At 41.3% G+C, this 19,888-nt stretch overlaps 1 protein-coding gene across 1 annotated transcript in view; it reads right to left on the minus strand.

The window, feature by feature from the left end:
• The window catches only part of gcn1 (GCN1 activator of EIF2AK4), a 40,802-nt gene that overhangs the window by 18,851 nt on the left and 2,063 nt on the right, over positions 1 to 19,888 (minus strand). The window contains exons 2-33 of the mRNA XM_088994927.1: positions 16,175 to 16,277; positions 14,484 to 14,547; positions 14,254 to 14,385; positions 12,560 to 12,668; positions 12,127 to 12,225; positions 11,892 to 12,026; positions 11,636 to 11,813; positions 11,466 to 11,540; positions 11,210 to 11,338; positions 11,048 to 11,098; positions 10,865 to 10,963; positions 10,164 to 10,337; positions 7,576 to 7,728; positions 7,385 to 7,477; positions 7,216 to 7,291; positions 5,946 to 6,105; positions 5,650 to 5,839; positions 5,415 to 5,539; positions 5,085 to 5,263; positions 4,913 to 5,006; positions 4,729 to 4,842; positions 4,435 to 4,633; positions 4,197 to 4,349; positions 3,285 to 3,463; positions 3,106 to 3,186; positions 2,609 to 2,752; positions 2,311 to 2,435; positions 1,890 to 2,079; positions 1,726 to 1,796; positions 1,451 to 1,616; positions 1,145 to 1,339; positions 530 to 776 (exon numbers count right to left, since the gene is read on the minus strand). Coding sequence (XP_088851053.1) covers positions 530 to 776; positions 1,145 to 1,339; positions 1,451 to 1,616; positions 1,726 to 1,796; positions 1,890 to 2,079; positions 2,311 to 2,435; positions 2,609 to 2,752; positions 3,106 to 3,186; positions 3,285 to 3,463; positions 4,197 to 4,349; positions 4,435 to 4,633; positions 4,729 to 4,842; positions 4,913 to 5,006; positions 5,085 to 5,263; positions 5,415 to 5,539; positions 5,650 to 5,839; positions 5,946 to 6,105; positions 7,216 to 7,291; positions 7,385 to 7,477; positions 7,576 to 7,728; positions 10,164 to 10,337; positions 10,865 to 10,963; positions 11,048 to 11,098; positions 11,210 to 11,338; positions 11,466 to 11,540; positions 11,636 to 11,813; positions 11,892 to 12,026; positions 12,127 to 12,225; positions 12,560 to 12,668; positions 14,254 to 14,385; positions 14,484 to 14,547; positions 16,175 to 16,277 — 4,282 coding nt within the window. The remainder of the gene's footprint in view (positions 1 to 529; positions 777 to 1,144; positions 1,340 to 1,450; positions 1,617 to 1,725; positions 1,797 to 1,889; positions 2,080 to 2,310; positions 2,436 to 2,608; positions 2,753 to 3,105; positions 3,187 to 3,284; positions 3,464 to 4,196; positions 4,350 to 4,434; positions 4,634 to 4,728; positions 4,843 to 4,912; positions 5,007 to 5,084; positions 5,264 to 5,414; positions 5,540 to 5,649; positions 5,840 to 5,945; positions 6,106 to 7,215; positions 7,292 to 7,384; positions 7,478 to 7,575; positions 7,729 to 10,163; positions 10,338 to 10,864; positions 10,964 to 11,047; positions 11,099 to 11,209; positions 11,339 to 11,465; positions 11,541 to 11,635; positions 11,814 to 11,891; positions 12,027 to 12,126; positions 12,226 to 12,559; positions 12,669 to 14,253; positions 14,386 to 14,483; positions 14,548 to 16,174; positions 16,278 to 19,888) is intronic.

The raw sequence follows: 19,888 nt of genomic DNA on the forward strand, positions 1-19,888 counted from the left end.
AAAAGCTGAAGACTTCTTCTTTTCCTTTCGGCTTTTCCCTTTGGGGTTGCTACAGCGAATCAGTGTCCTCCATCTTCAGAGGTTTGATTCGCATGTTTGTTTTGGCCAAGCTTTTACATCGGATGCTCTTCCTGACACAACCCTCTGTATTTATCCGGGCTTGGGACCGGCACAATAAGACACTGGCTTGTGTCCCTTTGTGGCTACAGAACAAGAAACTAGGAACTTAATGAAGATGAAGCCACAAAAGCTGAAGACTAATTTTCCAAAAAGAAAGAAAAACAAGGAACAAAAATAACTATCAAAACAAGCCGCAATGATTAAAGCTGTGGGCCATTTCCTGAACTAGTGCTCTTCACGCAATTGAGAATTTTGGTGTGGTTGAGGCTCAGCAGCGAGTTGAGTGGCAAGTTTGATGATGTTGTAATGTGGTGTCTGATGTAAGTACCGAAACACCTTACGACCTCGGGAACATCATTGACGCTGTGTCCAGGTTGCACAACAATGTGTATTAAAGTACAGTCCTCACCTTCCCTTCGTCTGAAGTTTTTCTTGTCCTGAATGGCATCAGTCAGCGTTGCCATGATATCCTGCTGTTTGAGAGCCAGGATACCAAGTCCTTTGACCAGGCCAGCAAGCCCATACGCAGCTCCCTTCCTCTCAGCATACTTGTCACTCTCCAGCAGCAGCTGAAGCAGATTCTTTACAATCCCTGCAGCATCTTCTTTGATTGCAGGCACTAAAGGAGGCAAACAGCTGGCCACTGATTCTTGAACCTGCATGAGGAAGGAGAGCGAAACCATTATGGGTCTTCATTTAGTTTCAAAAGCAACAAATGATTATTTGTGTATTAAGTTCATCCTGTCTACTTGATATCTAATTTAAAACAGATTCTTATCTTACAGAAAGTGTATTGTACACACACAACACCCGTGACACTCTGACGAAGGCGGAAGTAGATGCCGAAACATGTCAGGTATTTGAACACCGACAATACACTGTCTGTAAGATAAGAATCTGTTTTAAATTAAATTAAATTAAATGATTATTTTGTTTATGTAGTTTGTACTATAAATACTATGTGTGTTGCCCTTGCAGTGAACAATTTCGCCAAAGCGGAAAAAAATGAGCCAAGATTTCTTACTTGTTGTGCTGGTGTGGAAAGAGCTGTGATCAGTTTGGCCACAATGGGTTTGACCTTTGGGTCATTTTTGTCCAGGTGTTTGGCCAAAGAGCCCATAAGAATGACCACACTCTGACGGACAGCGTCATAGCTGGCATCCTGGGGGGCATTTTTCAGAAACTCTTCAAACACAGGAAGCAGGGAGCTAACGTTGTCCTGTAACACATCACATTCAGAGTGTTGTTAACTTTGATGTACCACAAATGAAAGTATGATATTGGCTGCACTGAAAAGTACAAGGAATTGTAAAAAAGGAGTGGGCCGCACCTTTCCATGTGTGTTGAGGGCTGAGAGGGCTGCCTCCAACATACAGCGCCGTACGTCAGTGTGACGGTCATTCAGAGCATCAGGAACAAAGAACAGGAAGAGGGGAGTCACCTGAGATTCGTCCAAGTACTGGGCAAACTTGTTCAGCGTGAGGGCAATTCCACACCTAGACAAACAGTGCCAAACAATATCAGTGCAAAACGAATGAATGTGAGTGGGACAGTTCAATTTCTCTACATTGGACCCATATAACGTTGAGTTTTCTTCTCGCGTACCTTGCTTCCCATTGATCCGGTGGAGATTCCGAGATCACTCTGCCCAAGGTATCCAGCACAGGTGGAGGTGTCTTTAATGAAGATAAATAAAGGTTTGTTCGGTTCAGAAGCAAACAGAACCAACAAAGAATGTTTTCGAGAGTTGGTCTAGTGGGAGCGCTCACATATAGTTTTTGGTGATAGAGCTCAGTTAGCTGTCGAAGGACTGGCGCAGATTGGTTTCTATAGTGAGAAACGGCACTTGACAGTGCTTCAGCTGCAGCAGAGCGCACAGCCTCTTCGTGATGAGTGATGTCACCAATTAGTAGGCAGCAGAGCTCTGGGACCAACTCCAGATCAAGAGACTGCCAGAGTCTAAGAGGAGCAAAACATATTGCTTAGACTTTGGCTTCTCAAAATTGCCCATTTCAAACAATGCTCAACTTGTTTTTACTGCCACTTAAAGACATGGTTGTACTCCTTTTTAAAAGTTTTAGACTGCTTTCACTGGTAAGTACTTGTATTATCCAATGGGGGACAAAATAATAATCAGCTTTCAAAAAAAAAAAAAAAAAAAAACATACGCAAAAAAATCTGAGTATATACTTTTCAGCAAATGCCCGTCCTTCTTCTTCGACATCAAACCTGGCGATCCAGAGCCTGCGCAGCAAACTCAGTCCACTCTGCTCTGTACTGTCTGTGGACAGAGCAAACTCCATCTCTGACAATCCCTGCACACCCGGGGTAAAAGAAAACATAGACCAACTATATCAATTTGATTTCATTCAATGTGGCATTTGTTCAATTCAGTTGGGCTTTTTTTGTAATAATTGAACTATTAAACTAAAAATGAAGGATGGCAAACAGCAGGGAAAAAAGGGTTATTGTAATATTTGAAACTCACTCTGAGAGCAGCATCACGGACAGAGAAGCAAGGTGAAAGGAGGGCGTTGAGCAGGACATCTATCTCTGACTGTTCTGCTACTGTGCAGCCCTGACCTCCTCCAGCACTCCCACAAAGTGCTATCAGACACTGAGATGCCAACATCTAATAAAGATTTCGAAACGGCATGTCAAACTGTGCCACACAAACCGCACAGTCCTCAATTACACCAACACAGAAAAAAATAGTCATATTTGGCACAATATATCGAATAAATGTCAACACATGGACATAATTTGACAAATGAAGGCAACTCAACTATGACCTCAGACAACAGATTTTACATTCATACAAAAGGTGGGGTTTTTTTAGTTGCGATTTTGTGAAAATTTTATCTCAAGTCGAAGATAATTACAGTATATGGCTTGTTTTGGCTTCCTTTAATTTGTAAACAGTCCCTCTCTTAGGACACATAATTAATTTGGCATTAAGACAGGATTTGAATATGCAAAGTTTACCTGAAGTCTTGCTGTTGCTGTGGAAATAACTCTGGTCAGCATAATCAGTATGTCGACACGTGGAAGCAGCTCTGGGCCATTCTGAGAAGATTAAAAAGAAATGCAGTCCTACCAAAACGGTTTGCAAGAAGAACCAACATGGATTCTGTTTTGAATGTCGGTATGAAAAGAAATTCTACCTCGTCTATAACGGTCGCCTCATCTGTCTGAGCTCGAAGCTGACAATGCTCATGTATGATTTGCAAAGATCTAGTCATCAAGCTCTCGGTCTCCTCTGTACTGCCTGAAGACTCCCTTAGTGTGGCGTTCAAGAAAGGGAAACAAAAGCAAAAAGCAGGGGCAGGAAGTGGAGTCACACCTGGAAGAGAAAATATACAGTAAAGTCTCGTTATATCGATATTCAAGGGAGTCCGAAAAATATCGATATAACCGGGACTATCGATATATCCGACCCTGTTTGCATGTAATTTTCTCCGTGCGTGCATAGAAATAGTATCGATATAACCGGGACTATCGATATATCCGATATCGATATAACGAGACTTTACTGTATATAGTACAAATAACATGTAAGAACTGCCAAAATCATAATCATAGCCAATATATCAGCACATCTAATGTAATTTTTTTTCGATGCCGTAGTTCATGTAATTTACAATCCCCTCCACCCACTAAGATTGATTGGACGCAACAGACATGGGAGGTACTACCGCACGACGGTTCACTTTCCATATTAAATTGTGATGTTGTTTATGATAAGACTAGTGCAGCATGTTCAACCAGTGACAAATTATTTGTGTGTTCTACATACTTGGCCAGTATTGTATTGTATTGTATTGTATTGTATTGTATTGTATCATCACCACCATTGGGCATGTAAATAATAACAGTGAGAGGTTGAAAACAGATATTTTATGTCTAGGTGCCTGCCCTGCGATGGGCTGGCAACCCACCTCCTGCCCAAAGACAGTTAAGAAGTGGATCATGGGCAAAAAAAAATCATAACATTATATATGGGTTTCGTAAATGTATTTGCATTAAGCACATTTGCTAGACAGGATTTGACAAACAACGATCATGCCTCTCTTTACCACTTGTCTTGCTTGGTTTCTGAGGGACAGTGTGGTGATGTAGCAGCTGCACAGTGCGTTCAACTGCTTTGCCCAGGTCCTCCTGCTCCCAGGCCACATCCAGTTTACACTCAGGCTTTAGTAATCGTAAAGTCACATGTCCCACAAGAACACCTTGAAAAAAAGCACAAATCACAATACTGTGGTGTCCGATTGAACTGTGCTGTCCATGGCTATAATTATCACACAAGTTGTATACCGAGATGATGGAGGTGCTTGGGCATGAGGCACACTCCAATGTCCAAAAAGATCTGGCGAACACATGGAGCAGCCAGCGGTGAGCGCAACAGGGGCAACAGAACCTGGAGGACTGAGGGTAGCTCTCTGGTAATCTGAGCTGGTCTCGCTTTTAGAACAGCCACTAGGAGGCCTAATACACTTTGGAACTCTATATTGATCTGGGGAAAATGAGAAACAAGTCAACAGTCTACAAGGTGAAAAGAATAAGAGTCTTATATTGGGTATTTTTAAAGTAAACAGTTTGCTTACTTACCCCATCCAGTCTTTTTCGTATCCTTTGCTCTTTCTCACGTTGCAATTCAATCATTTCCTTCTGTTTGCTAGTGAGCTGCACGTCATCCTTGATGCCTCTTTTCTTCTTAATCTCCTATGAAATCACATTTAAATTTAGACCCAGATATGACATGTAAAATAGCATAAAAATGGCTTAAAACAACCTCCTGTAACTCAAGTCCAAATATCTGTTCCTTGTAGGAATAGACCTTGTTTTCTTTCTTGATGTTGCCCTTTTTGGTGTTCTCTTTCTGAGCACTGGGAAAAGAGTGTGAAAGATGAAAATCAATGAAAATACAATCAACCAATGACATGCAAGACTCAATTATCACTTACTTTTCAATGATGGAGTTGTCATGAAGTTCCCCTTCGGGAGTCAGCATGATAGCGTACTCCTCCCTGGTGACATGAACTAGAGCAGGTTGGGAAAGCTTCTTTGTTATGTGACTGATTACACGAGGCAACAGCTTGTCTGGAGAAAGGCTGCAGAGGGCACCAACAGCATTTTTCACGGCCTGAAGAAAAATCAATCACAATTTCCCTCAGTATGTATAATTTGTTTGTTTTTTATGCATGTATGGTGCCTTTCAACATTTTGTTCTTGACGTCATTCATCATTTGTACAAAAGAAAATTAGGCAAACACTAGGAAGGGGTGGAGATTCACCTGGTTATCAGTGTTGACTTCCAACAAATGTGGTAGAATAACCTCCAGATTATTTTCGATCAAGTCTTCCGCTTTTATGTTTATGGAGGAGAGCAGGAATGGCCACAGGTCACTGCGAGCTTCCACTTAGAAAGATACATGAAGAATAGACTAGATGTAAAACATGAAAAGTATAAAAGGCAAGAAAGTTTCCAAATGGACAGCTGCGTAATATGTAACTGCCCCTTTCTTGTACCTAGGGAAGGATGATGAGCAACAATGACGATCTCCATAGCCAAGTTCTGAGATTCATTAGGATCCGCCCATTGACTGGCTGAGGCGCAAATCACATGCAGTGCATCCAACAGGACTCGCGGTCGAACGTAGCTGCGACCAAGCTCCGTCACCTCTCCAGATTCTAACACTAAGACATCCTGAGGCATAACCTGATAAAACACAACCACAGTTTTGTCACATTTTTCTACACTTTTATCCCAAAAACAAACAAACATCTTTTTCCCAAGTAATGTTTCAAGAATCTGCGGTCCACACTTTGTGTTTGTGAATGACAGCTCGAAGTTCACCGAGAAGGCCCTGGGCAAGGTTGGAGCCACCCAAAGAAGAGAGCAGCTTTCTGACTGTCTGTTTTGCTCGCTTCCTCACACGCCAGCTCTGAGACAACAGGACTGCCACGGTGGCACTTTGGTACATCCTGCAAGAGTGGATGAAATATACATAATGTTACTCCATTCTTTGAGAATTGCAGGAAAAGAAATATGCATTGACTGATGATCACTGGTAAGGCTTTAGTTTCAATTAGTTAGGTCTGATTCTGTGCCAGTCCAGTTACAATTGTTCTTTTTGATATTTAATGATGTCAATGGGAGTGAATGAGCGAAGTCATTCCAAAAATAACACCTCAATAGTGTACCCGTAATCCTTTTCATTTTATAGAGCACAGCGCCACAACACACACTTTCTGCTAATGTGCTTGCTTCTTGCATTGCAACAAGCCACAAGCTAAAATGAGGGAGACATGCCGCTTTTGTATTATCAACATCTGAAGGATCGCCACAATATTTTCGATTTTATGGACAGTAAAGTGGTATCCTTTGCTGTAGTCAGCGCTGATGGAGTGGAATATGTTCTGATCCTCAGACCTAAGGTATAGTGCAACTGGTCTTATTATTTTCAGCAGTTGAAGTTAACTAAGAAATGTTTGCAGAATTTTTGGTGAAGACTGACTGCAGTTTTATGACATTGAGCTATGTGAAGCTAGTTTAGAGTCCAGGTCATGTCCTTATCATATGGTTGCAAGTAGGAGCCAAACACCTGGCTTCAATGTCTAATTAAAGCTAGATAAGACTGCATCAAGCCTTTTTACCAGAACACAAGCAACTTTATAACCAAGTAGGTAGTACCTGTAATAGGCTTCCAAGTTGTCCGGAACCCATTTCACACAAACACAAATGGCGCATAGGAATAAGGTGGAGAGGGCGTCCTTAGTTTATGACAGTACCAAGGTACGAGTTATTTCTCACCATTTAATTGTTTTATATTCATGGTTTTCCACACAAATACTATATTTTATGTAATTTTGACAAATACGGTGGGATAGCGTACTTTCAAATGGATTTAAATAAAATATTGTGTGCCTATTATTCTTAATTTAAACAAAAGTGGGCTATGAATTCAAAGACTCGTAAGACGAGGGGGGGGGGGAAATACACCCAGATCTTTAAAGTTGATAACCACTGCCTTAGCACATACAGAAATCAAAATAAAGGAACGTCATTCATGATGCTTTCGAGCACAAACTCACTGAGCTTTGCAGGTATTAAGCCTGTGGGCATGATCCAAGAAAAGTCTCTCGCAGAGCAGCAGCACAGTCAGCTGAGCTAAAGACAAACCAATAGAGAGAAACAGTGCTTTACACATTGAATTTATTTATGGGGGGTAACACATAATAACAGATTGCAAAATTGCCTCACTTTCCTCACTGGACTGGCAGATAAACTTTTCGGTTGTGAAAAGTGGCTTCTTGTCATCCAAGATTAAGTTCCAAAAGCCAGATAATTTTGCTTCTGTAGAAAATATGTCAATAACTGTCAGACCTGCAGCCAATAGTTTTTAACCACTGCTCATGAATAAGGTATATAATTACTAAAAATATGAACATCACCTGTCACATTTTCAAGCATGGAAAGTCGACTCAAAAGAACAGAAGCCGCCACTCCTTCAGAAAGCAGAGCATGCTGGGAGTTTTGCGCTGCAGCTTTTTCCACTGTTTGGAGCAGCAAGGGAATAAGCTGTTGCGCCTGGGCGAGAGTGTCACCTAAGAAGCAGGGATGAGAATGACAAATGATAAAAAGTCTGCTAAAAAGGCGAAGGTCTGGGGGGCACATGCCCCCAGTGGGAAGGAGGGGCAATGCCCCGTTGGGATCCCAGGGGGGCAAAGCCCCCGGAAGCTCAGCGATTTTAGCAATTGAATAATCAGAATCAGAAAACATTTAATCGTCCCACAATGGGGAAATTTGCATAACCACCAACCATTAATTTCATCACTGAAATTCAACTGGACTGTATTTTCTGCACTATATGGCGCACCTAAAAGAAAGTATTTTTTTCAAAAGCTGACAATGCGGCTCATAATCCAGTGCGGTTTATGTATGGAAAACATTTTAAAACATGTAATTCATTGAAGGTGCCCCCTATAATGCGGTGCGGTTTATGTATGGAAAAGGTTTTTAAATATGTCATTCGTTGAAAGGTGCGCCTTATAGTCCAGAAAACACTGTCCAGTCTCGTTATATCGATATCGGTTATATTGATAATACTGCTTATTACGATACTATTTTCATTTGCCGGCAAATTTCTAGTCTTTTTATGTATAATTAGTTCCGTTTAGTACGATACATGGTTATTACGATAATCCGGTTACTTCTTTTTCTTTCGGCTTTTCCCTACAGGGGGCGCCACAGCGAATCAATGTCCTCCATCTATCCCGGTTTTGTGCATCCTCTTCTCTCACACCAGCTACCTTCATGTCCTCTTTGACCACATCCATAAACCTCCTCTTCGGTCTTCCTCCCGGTCTCCTGCCTGGCAGTTCAAGATTCAGCATCCTTCTCCCGATATATACGTCATTTGGGCACATGACCATCTTCCGTATCTTGCGCAGTGTAGCAGATGCTATTTTCTACCATTTCAACCATGGCGAAATTAAAGAATTGTGACCTCGGAATGAAATACAAGGCAATCGTGGCTGTTGAGGAGAATCCAACTAGGAGCAAATCCTCCATTGCAAAAGAATTTGGCGTGCCGCAAAATACTTTATCTGGTTTACTGGTTGAAGAGTAAAGACGGCATTGGACTTTGGACCTGGATCAAAGAGGATGAGAACGTCACAATACTGTAGTCTTCTTATACAGTATACAGTTGTTTGACACCAATTTCAACCATGGGGAAACATAAGAATTGTGATATCCGAACAACATACAAGGCAATCGTGGCTGTGGAGGACAATCCAACAAGCAACTCCTTCATCGCGAAATGGTTCGACGTGCCGCAGAATACTTCATCAACGTAAGTAATGCAAACGTTGCAGTTTTCGTTTTCCATATTTAATTGTGTTGTATTCAGATATCTTTATCGCTTGCAATAATCACTTTTTTTCATATGATTGTACATGCTGGCGTTCGTGGTTTCTCTCGTGTGTACAATGTCAACAATGTTGCGTGATACTCAGTCACGATTGCAAGAATGTGTTATAAAAATAATAAATGACGTTTTTATTTAATGCATACGTTTATTTTTCACTTTACAGTACAAAAGCATGCTAGACACGCAATCCATGAACCCAATGAGAAAATTACATGCCATATCAAAGATCCCCCATTTATTGCCCCCACTTCATGCAGTACGGCGCAGGATCGGTTGTATCGATAGTACGGTTATATCGATTTTTTTCTGACTCCCAAAAATATCGATATAACGAGACTTTACTGTATTTGTGTAAATAAAGTCAATTGTTTGGTGGGCTACCAGTATGGCAAAATTGTTATATCAGTTTCATTTTTTTGCCAAGCTTCAAATATTGCATTTGTTCGCTGTAAAGTTTATGTAAGAGTTTCACCATTTTCCACACTTCTGAATGTCTTTTCATTCTTCAATATGTATACATCATTATATTACACTATACATTATATTGTCAATTTAAACATAATATAGTATAATGGGATCTAGGATGTAAATGCTTGAAAGAGCAAAAAAAATGAAGTGTACAGATAAAGCACAAAGTAAAAACCGATGGGGAAAGCATGCTAAGGGTGAAACTCGATTTACTGCTAATCCGATAGTGTCATTATACAGCAAAACTCGGTTGTACAATCGAGTCATCTGCTGCAAACACGTTTGAATGTTTATGCGCAAAACGCAAATATTTACACTACGGGGAGCTCAAGTATAGTATATGATAGTCGTGCTTGTGCCAGCACTCAGATTCTAATGTGGAGTCGCCCCTCCCACACACACACCAACCGAGACTCAGCGGAAGGCGGGCAATTTGCACACTGCCCATAGCCGCCCCCCCTGCCCCCCAAGAAATTTTCTCAACGGATTTGGGCTTTTCTCGAGAATGGTCATTTTGGTCTGAAAAAGTCGGAAATCCGCCGATCGGCGGAAAATTCTCATCCCTGAAAAAGGGGTAAAGTCAAGCGTAATATCAGAATCTATTCATTGTAAATGGGGTTTTGCCTCGTGTGAACTGACCTTTGAAGGCCCCGAGCATGGCCTGGATGTAGGAGTGGCGAACCAGAGAGGTGGAAGTTTTCAGCATGAATGCCTTTTGGAACCAATCTAGCAGAGCGCTGGGAATCTGCACAGTAAGGCGACTGCTCCATTGGGAGAGCATTGACACCCCATGAACCAAGGTGCCCTCGTGAACTAAATTGGGCAGACAGCAAAAAGTCTATTTAAAGGGAGGGTGGGGAGGTTATACCTGAAGCGGCGAGCATAAAACGAGTATTTGTGTGAAAAAGATACTCTGCTAATTTTTATAGCACTTGAGAGACCGTTTTAATGCCACAAGGCAGTGAATTTTAAACTGCTGTGCAAACTAGATCATTGCATGCTGCTCGATACTGCTTTTAAAACAATGACCCACAAAGACTGTTCATGAAGACTAAACACCAAATTCCACTGAACATCAAATTAAAAATTTGAAACCGCCGAATATTCAATTCAATCATTCTGTGGCAAAATTTGTCAAGTCATTTGCGTCTCTATCTACTATGTAAACTCTTCACTTCCATGGCAATTTCTTGATGATGATTAAATTAATATTTACAGCATAAGCTCCAAAGACTTTGACCTCACTGAAGAGAATACCTTTCCTCTTCCTTCCATAACTTTACTGCTGTGAAATGTATAAAGAGTGGAGGAGAGAAGAAACATCAATAAGTCAAGGATACCTTCATGTTGCAAATAAGGGATGAACATCACTGTGACTGCAGAGCTCAAAGTTTGACTTGAGCTTCCTGACACTGCATGGTGGCTGCAGCTGCCAATTCCTAAAAATCAGAAATGTTTATAACCCACAGGTTCTTTATCCATTCTTTACTTAATGAAGATTCACAACAGAAGATGTCTCGTACCTGACAAAACACTCATTTTTTGGGTGACAACTGTTAACTTTCCTTCAGATCCTGTAATCATGTACGTTGCAAAATGATGACATTATTACTGTATTTGAACTATGGCAAACACAAAACAATGAAGAAAATCTTTGAGACAGCCTATTTTACCAACTATCTTACCTCCAAGAATTTTGAATAGATGAGTGACAATGTCCTGTACAGCACTTGTATCACTGCACTGTTGGGCCAAGTTCTGCAGTGCCTGGATTGCTTCGTCCATCAGCTGGGCATTGTTGGCTTTCAGTTGGCCTTAAAAAATTATAAAAAAGAGACAGATATAGATGAACATTACTGGTAAATGTGTACTAAGATAAAATGTAAATGGAAAGATGTAAAAAAAGACATCCTTATTCACATTTTGATTAAAAACCCTTACTTGCTATCGACTTTCCAATATCCATGGCATACTGGCTGAGATCAATAGTTAGTGCAGAAAGCAGGCACGAAATTGCTGGGGAGAGATTAATTAGGATACAATCCAATTGGAATTGACGAATAAGACAGTGGTTATTTGTCACAGTCGTGATAATCGAAAAAGCAGCTCACCCTGCATGGCATTCTCTGGACTTCGCAGCATTGTCTTCTGAATGCAGGGGAGAAGAAGCTCCTTGAACTCAGAGTGAGAGACATGGCGCAACAAGGACCCACTTTTGTCCAGAATGTATTGATGGGCTTTTGTCTTGCTCATTAAGACCGACTTTATGTACAGGTCCAACATGGCCCCCTGCAAGGTTGTGAGTCTTGATTTATTTCGCGTCAAGTATAACAAAGTGCCATCCATAATATGATGCCAACAGATTACCTTATGCTTGTCAATTGTAGCTTTGTCCTTCTGAGATGTGCAAAAGTCCAAACACACACCCAGCATAGCAAGAGTTGTAGGGCTTGGGTCCAGACTCAACAAGGCGATGATGTACTGATCAACCAAGCCTGGATTCTGGGAATGAAACCTTAATGTCAGACCTTTGCGGAACCCAGTGTGTACATATAAGTGGAATTGATCATGTCTGACTCTTTTCTATGAATCTTATACTCACTTCCTGATAAAGATTAGCGAGATTTTTCAGGCTTGATTTCTGAGCAGCAGATTTGGCTCCACCCACTACCTCAGCCACAAGAAGGCTCTGAACGTGAACCTGAGTGACAGCAACCACCATATCAACTCGAGTGACAACGTTACATTTGCTTGTTAATGTGATGATGCAAATCTATTCACAGAAATACATTTTGGTCACAAAGAAATACATTGGTTCACAAAGGAACAAATTGAAGTGTGTTTGGCGTACGTCAAAATGCGTTATGATAAGTACTAAAATTTGTTGCAAGTGTGTTGAAAGGGTAAATCTTTTAAAATTACATATATCACAAGATACACAGATATCGCAATTGGATCTAAAATATATCCCCTGCAATATATGATAAACAATTACACAGTATGAAAAAGACAAATATAAAACTTCAGGTATTTACCATTTTATTCCAGGTTGGTCCTTGTCTTTTCTCTGGTGCAGAAAAGACAGCTGGGACTAAAAGGCAGGTCCAAGACAGGCCAATGAAGGCAGCAGAGCCTGTACTTTTCCTGAAAATCACAGTGTGAGTATGAATAAATAAACCGTGCATCCTTCACCCATTGGAACTCCGAGGTAAACCTTGTTAACATTAGACTTTTTCGCATGTCGAACAAAAAAAAAATAAAAAATCAGGTGTGACCGATACATCTGTAGCGCTCAATTGCTACCCTTTACTAAGGTGTGGAACTTTATTAGGAAGCACAATAGATTGCATATGCACCAAATGAATCAAGAATCTTTTGAAGCTAAAGTTTTCCTTTTGGGTGCGTGTGATAGGAGTTACTTGTAAGTCAAGGTACAACTGTGTTGTGTAATAAAGCTTAATGGAAAACGATTGGAAAACCTTTTGTCATTTGTTTAAGAGACAAATTAAATTTGGATGAGAGTTCAATATGCATATAGGTTGTCTATAATCCAATGACGTAAAATCCAGCATATGAGCTATTAAGTAACTGAATGACATAGTGCCAAGTCTTCTGACACAGTCCAGGGATGAGAATGACAAATGAGAAAATGTCCGAAAAAAAGGCGGGGTCTGGGGGTGGGGTGCAGGGGCAATGCCCTTGTGGGGACCCTTGGGGGCAAAGCCCCCAGAAGTGCAGCGATTTTAGCTATTTAATTACTACAAAACCATAAATTTCATCACTGAAATTCAACAGTGTTTGTAAAAATAAAGTCCCTTGTTTGGTGGGCTACCAGTATGGCAAATTTGTTATATCAGTTTCATTTTTTTTGCCATGCTTCAAATATTGCATTTGTTCATAGCAAAGTTCATGTGAGAATTTCCCCATTTGTCACACTTCTGAATGAATTTTCATTCGTCAATGTGTAGACATCATTATATTGTCAATTTAAACATAATAGAGTATCATAGGATCGAGGATGTAAATGCTTGAAAGAGCAAAAAAATGAAGTGTACAGATAAAGCACAAAATTTCAGAACAATAAAAATACCTTACCCATCAAAAACAGTTTTTGATCCCAGCTGTCTTGTCAATTTCCCTCGCTCGATCTTCATCCTTCTTTTCTAACGCTTTCGCCATCGTACACAACGTCGCTTGAGTAGTGCGCGCTATCTACCTATGTCTCACACGCCATTACCACCAGTTAACTGTCGAGTTCGGCTTGTGAGAACCGATGGGGAAAGCATGGGAAGGGTGAAACTCAATTTACCGCTAGTCCGATAGGGCCATTATGCAGCAAAACTCGGTTGTACAGTTGAGTCATCTACCGCAAACACATTTTAATGTTTGTCGCAAAACGCAAATACTTACACTGCGAGGAGCTCAAGTACAGTATATGATAGTTGTACTTGTGCCAGCACTTAGATTCTAATGTGGAGTCCCCCTCTAACACACACACCACGACTCTGCGGAAAGCGGGCGATTGGAACACGGCCTATACACTACTACACCCCCGACCAACGTTCTCAACGCAATTATACTTCTCTCGAGAATGGTCATTTTGGTCTGAAAAAGTTGGAAAATTCTCATCCCTGCACAGTATCATTAGTTTCCTCAATGTGCCGCAATGATTCACGTGGCCTCATCCACCGATCACAATCTATCAAAATTAGTCATATGACATACATACCCCGGCTCTCCATTTTTACTGACAACTCCACTGTTGAGAAGGCAGTGAAGGAGGCTCATAACCAGAATGTCAGGCTGGCGATCAGCCAGTTGAGCAATGACGGAGAGGATCTCTCTGCGGGATGCAGCATCCCTGACAAATACAGAAAAGACGAAAAACAGTAAACACTAAGAATTCAATCTGTGTGTCTTTCATATGACCTCACACTAAGACAAACACATGTACAGTACCTATATCTGTGAGGAGTGAGGCAGAAGAGCTTGCAAAGGCCTTTGATGGCAGGCTCTGGTAACTCTGAAACAAAACAGCAGCCAAAATCACAAACCATTAAGTCAATGGTTTGTGGTGTTTTTATGTATTTTTTTTCAATAAGTCACAATACAGTGGGGCCTTGGTTTACGAACACCTTGCCTTCCGAACTTTTTTTACAAACGTTAAATTTATGAAAATTAAACCTTAGATTAAGCACTACTTTTCGGGATACACACCCACCACGGCTGGCGGAGTAATCTTCGGCAGAAGAACACCAAAGGACACAACTAAACAGCGCCCCAGCCAGCCTACACCCCCCCCCCCCCTTTATCTGAATGCACACGTCGATCGTCTTCACGGATTTTTTACAGATACTTTTGCTGTTATGGGACCGAAAAAGACCCCACCACAGGCTCTTTGACCGATTTTACGCGGCTCTGCAAGGGCTTTCGCATGACAAGCGTCAAAAATGTTTGGCACTGGCGCTTCCATTTGTCACATGCGGATAGACAGAAGGGGGCGGGGCCGCACCTCCCTACTTCCACACTTGCAGTCAATCCCCTCATTGACAGACACTGTATTTATACGGGTCACAGTCATCTCGCTAGTGCCGGATTATTGATGTTCACCTCGTATCTCGCCCGTATCCTGTCTTTCTCAGCTTCGGTGCGTGTGTTGATCCGGTCCGAGTCCCCCCCCCTCCCCGCGTCCTGTAAATGTCTGCCATCTTTCGGGATTGTGCCTATTTTTGCACCACCGCCGGTTACTTCATTTCTTACGAATCCGCTGGTTCACCTGTTTTTTGGACCAGCGGCATTTGTTACGTTAATAAACACCCTGCAATGATATTCTGTCTCTGTCGCCTGCTTGGGGATCCAAACATCCCACTTCATTTCGACGAGTCGGTTACTTTCTGCCTCGTTCGGAACGTGACACCATTCATTCACTATGCACCCAGAACATAGTGAATGACCATGGGGCGCGCTGCACATTTTGGAGGACATTTAAGACTTACAGTCGTGAAAATACGGTAGCAAGCTCTGTTGTTCGTCATGCATGCAATGTTCGTGTGTGCATGGTCGTGTAAGTGTGTGCGCATGCATGTGTCTGAATGTGTGCGTGCGTCCGCGCATTGTGTGTGTGTGTGTATATATGTATGTATGTATGTATGTATGTATGTATGTATGTATGTATGTATGTATGTATGTATGTATGTATGTATGTATGTATGTATGTATGTATGTGTGTGGCTCTTTGCAGTAACATAATAAAAAATGGCTCCTCATCTCTCACTGGTTGGCCACCCCTGGTCTGGGGCAATAGAAGAGGTTCATTCTGTCTGAAGTCTGAACCCCATTCCATCAAGCCATCAACGACCATCACAAGGGTAAATAAAACGACTTTATTTTACAGAACAGTTTATTTCTTTAATTACAGTCCTTATGGAATGTGACTCCTTTCAAACAGCAATTCTCTCCCATCTGCCACTCCATTCCATCAAGCCATCAACGACCATCACAAAGGTAAATAAAACGACTTTATTATACAGTGCAGTGTATTTCATGACAACAAACCATGGTGACTGGATCTCGCGAAACACATCTAAATTAGAATTGCCCCACACACCCGCGCGCACCCGCACACTCATGGAACGACAGACCAGACTTACCTTTACCCTTTAAACATTGTCGCAGTTCTCCGAAAATCTCCTTACGCTCTTTCACACTGGCTGTAGTCACTTTTAGAGAAAATTTCTTCAGAGTCTCGGAAATCTTGAAGAAGAAAAAAACATGAGGCACATCAAATCAAATAACATTTTTGTAGTGTACACTGGAAAAGTCAGACACACGATAACAGCGCATCTGTATTTTACACATTTTAGCTATTTTAAATCAAACTTCACTTTAAAAGCTTCGCTTAAAGGACAAGTCCATAATTTGTAAAATCACTTCAAATGACTTCTACTGAGCGTATTTTACAAAGATTCCACCGCATATAGCTATATTTTACACTTAAAGACTCGCGCTGAATATTCAGGAAGTCTGAATATATATATATATACAGTAAAGTCTCGTTATATCGATATTCAAGGGAGTCCGAAAAAATATCGATATAACCGGGACTATCGATATATCCGACCCTGTTTGCATGTAATTTTCTCCGTGCGTGCATAGAAATAGTATCGATATAACCGGGACTATCGATATATCCGATATCGATATAACGACACTTTACTGTATATATATGTAACGGAGTTGTACACTTAGGTTATTAAATTATGAAGGAAGTGACGCAACGGCGCACAGTGTGGCACTATGTCCCGCCCATAGTTTCCAGAACAATCTCGAGGAGATTCAGGGTGAGTCGCAATTTTCTGTTGGTCTTGATTAACGCGCATTTTCATGACAATATCTTATTTTGTTTCCCCTTTTGTACTGTCTAGTGTTATCTAATTAGTTCCCTTATTCATTTCGAGTCCAGATTACTTTTTGTGTCATTATTTACTTCACGTTTTGTCGAGTGGAACTTAGGAGCATATGCGCTTTTCTATCGCAGTTAATCACAAGACGAAACCCATGCGACTTCACCCATCCCTTCTGCCATACTGTGTTGCAGGTAATAATTGTTTCATTTCGTTTTTATTGAACAATATTTAGTTTCTTGTGTCGTGTTTCATTTGCCCGTGAGTGTCCGTGGCGGGTGGCGCCATTACAAGCGCACCGCGTGTTCTGCCGAGTCTCTGCCCATGATGCGTTCAGGGACATCTTGTAAATAACAGTGAACTTGTGTTGTATTCTCTTTTTCTGTAAATAACCACTATACGATCACACGTTGTTAATTCTGTTTTGTTATCTACAATGTTTTGCATTTGAGAACAATCTCGAGGAGATTCAGGTTAATCACAAGACGAAACCCATGCGACTTCACCCATCCCTTCTGCCATACTGTGTTGCAGAAATAAAAGAAATAAAAAGACACATCCACGCGTCTCGTCTTCATTAATACGGCAGCATCGTGGAGATGAAGACAGTCACTGTTGTGACACCCGTCACATTGGTGCCGTGACCCGGATCACAAATGACTCTCCACTTCGGACCGGGACCGCGATGCTGCACAATGAAGACGCTGTGCAGTCCCATCACTCGGTGGACGGTGTGTCGACCCCCGTTTTGGAAATACATGTAGTGTGTTAATTGTCTACCTGCTGTTTTGCAATTAGTGTGTTTTTTTTCATGTACGTGTTTTCATGTGTTAAGTCTAAGAATGAGCTCCTTACAAGTAACAAGTAGCACACCTTTGAATGAGTGTGTTGGTAGAAGTAGAGGCTTCCCAACCGTGTAACAGTTGTGTAGTGTAATCCAGAGTGGTGTAGGTTGTACAGAGGGGAATGGGCAGGTTCAAGCTGAGGCCACTTATGTTAGTGGGGACAGAGTTCCTTCCCAGACCCAGTGCAGTGCATCTACGATGAGCGCACAGACAACTGATACACCAGCAACAGATACCTTTCTCCAGTCTGTCACAGTTATGTAGTGCTATGCAGGGTGATGTAGTTTGTACAGAGGGGAATGGGCAGGTGCGAGCTGAGGCCACTTATGTTAGTGGGGACAGAGTTCCTTCCCAGACCCAGTGCAGTGCATCTCCGACGAGCACACAGACCCTGACACACCGGCGACAGATCCCTTACTTCAGTCACCTGACGTAGTTGGTCAGATGAGTGACAATAAGACAGCATTCTTATACACCCTTGCCCGATAACGTTGTCTATTTTGCCTGTTGGTCTTTCTGTTGTCTTCCGTGTGTATGTTGCCTCACTTCTGCATAATTTAAGGGAGGTGTATGTAACGGAGTTGTACACTTAGGTTATTAAATTATGAAGGAAGTGACGCAACGGCGCACAGTGTGGCACTATGTCCCGCCCATAGTTTCCAGAACAATCTCGAGGAGATTCAGGGTGAGTCGCAATTTTCTGTTGGTCTTGATTAACGCGCATTTTCATGACAATATCTTATTTTGTTTCCCCTTTTGTACTGTCTAGTGTTATCTAATTAGTTCCCTTATTCATTTCGAGTCCAGATTACTTTTTGTGTCATTATTTACTTCACGTTTTGTCGAGTGGAACTTAGGAGCATATGCGCTTTTCTATCGCAGTTAATCACAAGACGAAACCCATGCGACTTCGCCCATCCCTTCTGCCATACTGTGTTGCAGGTAATAATTGTTTCATTTCGTTTTTATTGAACAATATTTAGTTTCTTGTGTCGTGTTTCATTTGCCCGTGAGTGTCCGTGGCGGGTGGCGCCATTACAAGCGCACCGCGTGTTCTGCCGAGTCTCCGCCCATGATGCGTTCAGGGACATCTGAACCACTAAATACGATAAATAACCACTATACGATCACACGTTGTTAATTCTGTTTTGTTATCTACAATGTTTTGCATTTGAGAACAATCTCGAGGAGATTCAGGTTAATCACAAGACGAAACCCATGCGACTTCACCCATGCGACTTCACCCATCCCTTCTGTTGCAGAAATAAAAGAAATAAAAAGACACATCCACGCGTCTCGTCTTCATAAATACGGCAGCATCGTGGAGATGAAGACAGTCACTGTTGTGACACCCGTCACACACACACACACACACATATATATATATATATATATATATATATATATATATATATATACACACACACACACACCTTTTCCTTTACACACACATATAGATATAAATATATATACATACATAGCTCGTGTGTAGCAGACGAAATTGAAGTGTTTGTGTTAAAAGGTAAAAATGGGAAGCAGAAGAAGATTGATGACTTTTTTAAATTGTATACATAATACAGTAAGATGTAAGCGTTGCAGTTTCCCTGTTGTGTTATGTACATGCCCACTGTACTGTATATGAATGCAATCGTTTTTTTGCAACAATGTTTCTTGTTTTGTCTGCTGAAGCGCGATGATTTTGAAAATTATTAACATTCCATACTGTGTATTAAAGGACAGCCGATGTCACTTTTTATTCAAATGCAAATAAAAATGACTTCACGCCAAGACGTCTTGCATTGCTTGTGAATCCAAACAATGGCTTCACATTCGGATAATATGCTTTCTTGTTACACATCCAGTTATGAATATGTGTCAAATACACTGTAGTTCTGAAGATTAAAGCATACATGTTTACAATCATTAAAGAATTATATGTGCCATTTTGAGGCAACATTTGGTGAACATCTCTCACCCAAAAAAAAGGGAGCTAATGGCCAGCTCCGTTTCTTATATGGCGCTTGGCTGCCCTCTTTTGGCGGCTTTTGTTTAATGCAGTTCGGCGCAGGATCGGATATATCGATAGTCCCGGTTATATCGATATTTTTTCGGACTC

Source organism: Hippocampus bargibanti, linkage group LG04 (genome assembly GCF_051943395.1).
Source record: "Hippocampus bargibanti isolate YZ-2025 linkage group LG04, ASM5194339v1, whole genome shotgun sequence".
NCBI classification, from domain to species: Eukaryota; Metazoa; Chordata; class Actinopteri; order Syngnathiformes; family Syngnathidae; genus Hippocampus; species Hippocampus bargibanti.